General features: G+C 40.7%; 1 protein-coding gene across 1 annotated transcript; it reads right to left on the minus strand.

The window, feature by feature from the left end:
* Nucleotides 1-793: 793 nt before the first annotated feature.
* Nucleotides 794-2,577, minus strand: foxe1 (forkhead box E1). The gene has a single exon (XM_084557760.1). The coding sequence runs from the start codon at nucleotides 2,362-2,364 to the stop codon at nucleotides 1,264-1,266; it is 1,101 nt and encodes a 366-aa protein (XP_084413886.1). The 5' UTR covers nucleotides 2,365-2,577; the 3' UTR covers nucleotides 794-1,263.
* Nucleotides 2,578-8,077: the final 5,500 nt, after the last annotated feature.

Here is an 8,077-nt window from a genome sequence, read left to right on the forward strand (position 1 = left end):
ATCTATGTATTTACATATCTATATCTGTATATATATATGTATTTACATATATGTGTGTGTGTGTGTGTGTGTGTGTGCGCCCAGTTGTTGTTTTGTCGTAATCCTCATTTAATCCTAGAGTTTTACATCCTTTTACATTCAATGCAGGAAGAAACAGTACTACGCATCTGTCAACAAACCTTTTTTTTTTTTGGGTAGAAACTTCAAGTGTCTTAACTATAATGAGGTGCTTCGCCGCGAGTCCCATCTTGTCCGATGTGCAGACTTGGTGTGTAAGAGGTTTCTGACGTTGTGTTGTCTTTACTTTATGGGATGAAATATCACGTTACAAGTCAATTCATTTTCTTGATTAGTGTTGTAGTTGTGTCTGAGTGCCGTGCCGATGTCTCGACATGTTACTCGAGGCCGGTCACAGTCACTGCTAATACTGTGGCTCCAGACAACACTTCAGATCCAGCTGAGCTGAAACGCTGTAGAAAGCAGCACAAGCACAAGAGAATTGTTTGGGGGATTTTTTTTTTCTTTCTTCCTGGTGGCGTTATGTCTGGATCTTTTGGTTGATGTTGCTTTTTAATATATTACAAATGATTTAGATATTAGGAATAAAATAATATCCTCTTATAACTGTGATATGTGGCTGAATTTATTATGCAAGTCAAATATTTCTGCAGGAGAAAAAAATGATGGTATAATGTTTGGTGCAATCGTTTAAATTGCATTGAATCATCAGTAATTTAAATATTTTATTCTCGAAGAATTGAGAGTAAATATGCATTTTTATTTGGGCAACAAAACACATGCAGATGTACTAAAGCTCACGTTCTTCATACAAGCCACTTATTGCAAAGCCAATGACCACGAAGCACAATAATTTATAGTTCAAAGTCTGTCGTTTAAACATGAAAGTAATGTAAATATTTAACTTGCACGTTCACAACAAAAAAAAAAGGAAACAATTTGCAACCACACACAAAATTACATATATTTTACACTCTTGCTGTGAAGAGGCCTTGACATTTAAATCCAAATTTCTAGCGCGTATCTAAACATACCGTCAGTATGCAAAATGGGTTCAAGGATTAATCTGGAAAATCACAGTCGTGTCAAGAGGTCAGTCTGTTCACTTTTGTCCTAAATAAATGTCACGAGCAAAGAAAAACAATCACACTTGTGCACAGGAATGTCTGGCTCACTGTGCCGTCTTCGATCTCGGATCTTCTTTTAAAAAGGTAGTGGGATGCTCGGATCTCTGCTCTCAGTGGTTTAGATAGCAGACACAAACCGGTCCATATTCCCAGGATAGGTGGGGTGTCTCAGGTATCCCCCAGTGTTGGCAATAGGCCCTGCAGCGCTGTTATATTGGGAGAAAGAACCCAGCTGGACTGGGGAGACCCTGCCGTAATGGTCCATCGTTTCCACTGACCCAGATGTGGAGGCGTGGATCCGTCCCGCTGTTGCATAGCCCTGGGTATGACTCTGTCCATATGAGCTCTGGTGTCCATGGTGGTGTGGATGGCTGTTTGGCCCAGAGTAGGTGAATGCCGGATGCGTAGAAGAGCGGGGTGGCAAGGCTCCCCCGCATGACTGACTCTGAAAACTAGAGGCTCCCAGGTTGCAGGGAGAGGATCCATTAGGAAGCCCCTCAGGACTGAAGCTGCGGCTTGGCTGCTGCATGACCTCTGGCCCTTGACCTGCCAACATGCTAGCCGGAGTTGGATGTCCTATGATGTTATTGATGCTGAACATGCGGGTCTGACTATGTCCAAATCCAGGAGGTGATGAAGAGGGGTAATAGGCAGAAGGCAGCTGCTGCCCGTAGGTCGGACTGACTGTCATGTTGGGGTACACGGAGTTGGTGTAGGCAGCTGCCCTGCTAATCTGGACAGGAGAGAAAACTGGCGTTTCGTGCACATACGTGGCATAGGTGCTCAGGTCACAGCGCTTAAACCTCTTCCTGCGTCTCAAAAAGCTGCCGCTCTCGAACATGTCCTCAGCATTCGGGTCCAGTGCCCAGTAGTTACCCTTCCCTGGCCGCCCTGGCTCTCGAGGGATCTTGATAAAACAATCATTGAGAGTCAGGTTGTGGCGAATGGAGTTTTGCCACTTCTTCGAATTGTCTCTGTAGAAGGGGAAGCGCTCCGTGATGAATTTGTAGATGCCCCCCAGTGTCAGTTTGCGGTCAGGGGAGTTTGCAATGGCCATGGAAATGAGTGCAATGTAGCTGTATGGCGGTTTCCCCCGCTGGAGAGGTCTCTTTCTCCTCCGACCTCGGGGCATCTCCTCTGTTTGTGCCGGAGGATTGGAGGCAGGTAAGCTGGTGTCTGCAGTAGAGTCTTTCTCCACTTTGACTACTGGCATCGTCATGGACAGTTCAAAAATATCCCCTTAAAAGATTGATTAGAAAAATGAACGCACCGCAAATGAGATCCTGGACGGGCAGCAGAAACCAAAACAAAAGTGATGTCCTTCAAGCAATCCTGCTAGAAAGCTCAAACTCACAGTGTTCGAGTCCCAGTCCAGCTGTTCTTCGACTAAGATGAAAGTTATTTTCTCTTCAGATAAATCTTCTTTCATTAAAAGCAGGACATGTTCAGCGTATTCCCGTAGCCTGTCGTCTTGTAAGAAGAGTTCAGGAATGAGAGCGTAGTTGGTGGCGTTTAAGGTGTGTGTGAGAATGAGTCACTCTGCCTTACCTGAGGAGTGTATTACCTCCACAGAGCACCTCGAGGGCCACACCCCCTAGAGCATCACATGCTCTCAACATACCTCTGCTTTATAAGGGTCTATTGTTCAAGTTTGACAAAGTCTGCATGCTTTGTGGTGAAAATTTCCATTTCTCCTTCTTCTTCTTTTTAAAAAAAAAATAAATAAAAATGTGGCTTTAATGCACATGTCTGATATCCTCCCAAAAAAAGGCAAAAAACAATCTGCCTCCCAAATGATTTCTGTCTCGATTTTAAAGTCTTCACTGTTGTTGATCGAAAAATAAACAAATAACTTTCACTGTTCCCCATTTATTGCCTCCTGTTGGACCTTTATAGTTTCAGCAACCAGAACTGTTTGAACAGATATCGTTTCCTCTTAATATTCAAATGCTCCTTCATAGCCAACCTCAGTTTATTTTAAAAAGTTGAAAATGGTCCATGTTGTTTTGACGTTTAACACTAAAACACCTCTTTAGTGGTAACTTAACCTATGAGTTGTTTTTCTATCTTGCTTCCTTGTTTGTTTTGTGCCAGTGGTTGGGCGAGCCAGCTGTGTTAAGAGATGTAAATGTTTTTCAGACAAAGGCCCTCCTGTGATTTCAGCATGCAAAATATAAACCATCACTATGAAGCCTGGAAGCAACCCGAGAGACAGGAATAACCAACCCTTGGCATCATCGAAACTGTCCAGTGAAAGTGGTCGTCAAATGATGGCACAAACGACGCTGGACATTTATAGTCCGTCTTGTTTAATATTTTATTTTCTATGATGACAACACTTGTTATCTTGTGTTGCGGGAATAGCTGCACACATGTACAATTTAAAAACCCCAAGCCCATCCTTAGATAGCCTCTAAACTCAAACACCCAGGAACGCTGATACTCTGAGCAGCCCCGCTGGTATGAAGCCCGGGGACTCCACCGTGCTGGGGTTCACCACCTTAATCTCTTAAACAAACAGGGGAAAACATGGCAGCACACTCCCACTGCTCAACACCGGGCTGGGTTAACACTGCAGGCATGTGTCAGAGCCAGCGCACGGAAAGAGAGCGCAGGTTTGCTTAGACAAACAGGCCGATGAAAGGTTTAGTCCTGCAGGGAGGGCCACGGATGTGTCTGTCCCGGGCACCATGCTATAGGGTGGGTGTGGTATGTGATGAGATGAGGAGCTTTTTTTTTCTTTTTTTTTTTCAGGTTAACATGAGCATCTACATACCTGTTAAGTGTTACTTCAAGCCTGTTGAACTTTGCAGTCACACTTGACTTCCAAGATAGCACATGTTGCTAAAAAGAGGGAGCTTATATATTTAACAACTGAAGTTAACTAAAACAGCAACTGAGAATTTAGGTATAGAATTTAGCAATAGGTATTTATTTTGAAATGATCTAGGTTATTCTACATATAGCATTTGCCAATATTTATTCTTATTATTTACAATATTAAGATTAAGCTGCTGTTTTTTTTAAAGCCATTCAATATATTTTTCTTTAGTTTAACTAAAACATATGATACAGCATATATGATTTTATTTGCAAATATACAGTGCACAGATAAACAAGATTTTACATTGTAAAACCAACGTGAGTTAAAAAAAAAAAATACACAGACGATTCCAGGAAGTTGCATTTTACTGAGCAATTTATTTCATGTAAATTAAATGATAACTTGCACCTGTCAGGTCAAGTGTTTTTTAAACAGTAAATATGAGATGTGTAAACACTGGGAATATTGCATTCATTCACCCTTCACCCCCAGACCTCGCCCTTTGCCTATAAAACAGCTTCTTATGCTGGGTGATTATGAACAATTAGCGGTGAGTAGTTTCTCGGGTGGCCGTTGTTACCTGAGCTCAAGTTCACATTTGCCATAGTTTGCTGACGCATCTTTCTTTGGAACTCTTACAACTTTTACTGTCTAATATTTGCTCCTGAGATTTTATCTGTCTTTGTGTCAGTGGATTAAATTAACGACTTACGCCGCTGGAAAGTGACTCCACTGTCAACATTTGGGATCAAAAAGGTTTTTGAGGTGTTGATGTGCTTCCGTAACTTTAATTACCTGCCGTACGTTACGAACTGATCATGTTGTGCAACTCGATAAGACAGCTCACATTTAGAAGTGACAATAATATTGATTGCTTTCTTTCCACTTCAAGGTTGAAAACCTGTCTGGTTATCGCCTGACTTTGTAGCTCCCCTTTACCTTTTGCATCAATCTCATGCAGCTTTAGCTGCAAACAGAGCCCCTACTGCTCCACTTTGCATCAATGAGTATACCTTGGAGCGTCGGCAGCTAAGGGGCCTGAATCCATGCTTCGATGCCACTGTGAGAGACCTCCATCTGTCCGACACATGACTGGACGCCATGACAGCTGCGTCAGAGAGCTGGGCTGCAGGCAAGGCAAATGAAGAGCTTTTCACTTTGTGTCACCTATACTTCTGGTGTGGCCAGTGAGAAACGGCTCTGTCCAAACAGAGACAAACAAATTAGACATTTGAATTTGAACACTTGACACTTGACATTCGATGGCTGCAACTATACAGGTGGCTGGTGGCTTTTGTACGGATAAAAAATAAGAACAGGGCTTATACTCAGTCGAATAAGATCCAATAAATGGAAGCTTTAACAGGAAGAATATACATAGATATAAATGAATATATATTTATTTTTAATATCTAATTAATAAATGCTGTGTAATAAAATCCACAAATGAAGAAACTATATATTAAAGACTTTCCATTGATAATATAGTTTGCAGTTTGTGGATCAATATTTTAGGCAGTACTTTAAGTCTGTATAAGGTAAGTCAAAAATGTGTTTGGTTGCGTGGTTGTACTTTATATGTATGTGTGGAAACAGCTGGATTTTGCTGGATGACGAACTGACAAACAATCAGCAAAATCCTGATTCTACCGTGTGGACAAATTACTTTTAAAGACCAGAAATGAAATTAAAAAGACTTTTGGTCACTTTCAGTACCATGTACTGTATAGTTTGTTCAGTTGCGTATTTGTAGATTATATTTTGACATCTTTAAAACTATTATTAATGGATTTGGTATACACATCAGATAAACATTTTTCCGTTCCATTTAATTCATTTTCATTTCATTACCTTTTGGGATGATCCTTTAAATTTCTGAGTCTAATGTTGTCGTGTTGTGCGCGTGCATGAACGCTACCTTTAGGCCACCGCTGAGAAACTGAAGGGATCTTGTTTGCATTAGGAGCTGCAGGGGCTTGGTGGGGATGCAAAATCTTGACGGTTGAGTTGTTCCAAACTCGGGCCAGTTTACATAACTGAAGCACTTCACTGGCCAGAGAGCCTGCCGTTAAATCACTATGTGTGTGTGTGTGTGGGTGTATGTGTGTGTGTGTGTGTGTGTGGCTGTCAGGCACATGTTGAGGCAAGACGAATAAACATTCATGTATTATACAGTAAGAAAAATATAAACTGCGGGCTGCTGTTAAAAATATTTTGTCTCTCCCCCCAAGAGGCTTCATCAGTTTTACAGACCTGTGGCAAATCCCTGATATTTAAACCTCTGTGGTCGTGTCACGAGGGATCCACAGATTAAGCAATTGTGGGTCGGTACTGATGTTTAAAATAACAAATGGCCAACAGCTGATACCAATGTTTTTTTAAATCAGTTTGTTTAATTCATTTTTTGCTGTTACTTTTCCCCGCTCCACGTTCCATGTCAACAAGTCTGCCTTACAGAATCTTATAAGATGTATAAAAAAAATGTGTAAAAAATCTTTTTTAAAATTACATATTTACAAAGTCTTTGATGCCTTCTTTACACTGTCTTTGAATTAATTTAAATAACAGACCTTAAAATAATCATCTCCTACGTGACAGCATTTCCTGTTCTTTCTTCAAAAGCCCTTTGATATAATTAAACACTCAATAATAATTTGCATAGACAACAGCAAAGATCATTTTTGTGAAATGTCAATAAAAATGTAATTAAATGTAAATGTAAAATACACATAATTAATAAATACAAACAGAAATAACGTTGACCACAACATTTAGCAACACAACAGAGACAACAGACACAGATAACAGCTCCTCAGCTGTGCTAGTGGTACTGACCTGGTGGAGAAGTTAGCATGTTATGTTAGCGATCTAGTTTCTGTTACTGATTTTCTAGCTAGCCATCTAAGGTTGCTAGGTAATGTTAGCTTGCGGTGAATCCCTTTCACACAAAATGAGGACTTGCCGAACACTGGCACAGAAAGTTAGATAAACATTGTTCAGTGTGTAATCACAAGATGAACTGCTACTTATGAGCATCAGTGGAGTGTCATTGAGAACTGAAAACCAGGTGGAGGATGTTGTCAATAACTTATTCGTGCTTTTACTGTACAGTATAAAATAAATCGTTCTGAGGCACACAGCTCTGTCTACTCTGGCAACACTTTGAACGCCTTCCAGCAAAGACTTTTCAAATTGTTGTGGCCAGTCGGAAACGACTAATCAGGTTCTTGTCGAACATAACTCTGCCTTTAGGTTAAAAGTTCCTGGCAGCGTTGTGCATGAACAAGGCAATGAACGGCGTATGTATTTTTATGAACTGCGAACTGAACGCATCATTGTTCCAACTGTGAGCGTAGACGTGAGTTTCGCTCAAAATACAAGGAAAAAAAAAGAAGTTTTACGACAGCTGTCAGCCGACTTGCGATTTACAGCATACAGCATGGCGGATGCAGCTGAAAGAGAAGCCGCCTCCGGCACCGCAGAAGCAACTGATCCACGTGAACTGTTCATTTTGGAGTCTAAGAACTTGAAAATTAAACACTGGGAACATCTTACAGGCATCCCTTTTCAAAACAGTTTTATGTTACGTCAAATGCTATTTGACTTCCATGACTCTCATTTGACCTCATTTAACCCTAATCCTAACCTACAGCAGATGATGTTGACCTAAAATGCCCCTGAAATCTGCAGAACTGATGAAGCCTCTTAAAAAACTGGTGAAGCTACTGTCCAGTAGCCAGACTATATTCCATGAGCTCTTACTGAAGATATAAATACATACATAATGTTTGAAAAATGCCACAACATGGATTAATATGCACTAATAGAAATTTACAGCTTAAAGGTTCATGTAGCATAGACCAAACATGCCACAAAGATATGTCACTGTCCCACTTGATTCGACATTTAAATAATAATATAAAATCTTTTAGCCCTTATATGAGTATGATTATTTCAGTGTTAGACTTTGTGTAAACAAATTGCTCGCCATGTTGACAGCAAACACTACAGCTGCATTTATGACCTGTCCACACCCCATTATCTAAGCAAACATGGGTAGATTATTTAGAACTGCCACATCAGAGCTGGACCAGCTCAACTAACAACA

This window comes from Chelon labrosus, assembly GCF_963514085.1.
Source record: "Chelon labrosus genome assembly, chromosome: 2".
NCBI classification, from domain to species: Eukaryota; Metazoa; Chordata; class Actinopteri; order Mugiliformes; family Mugilidae; genus Chelon; species Chelon labrosus.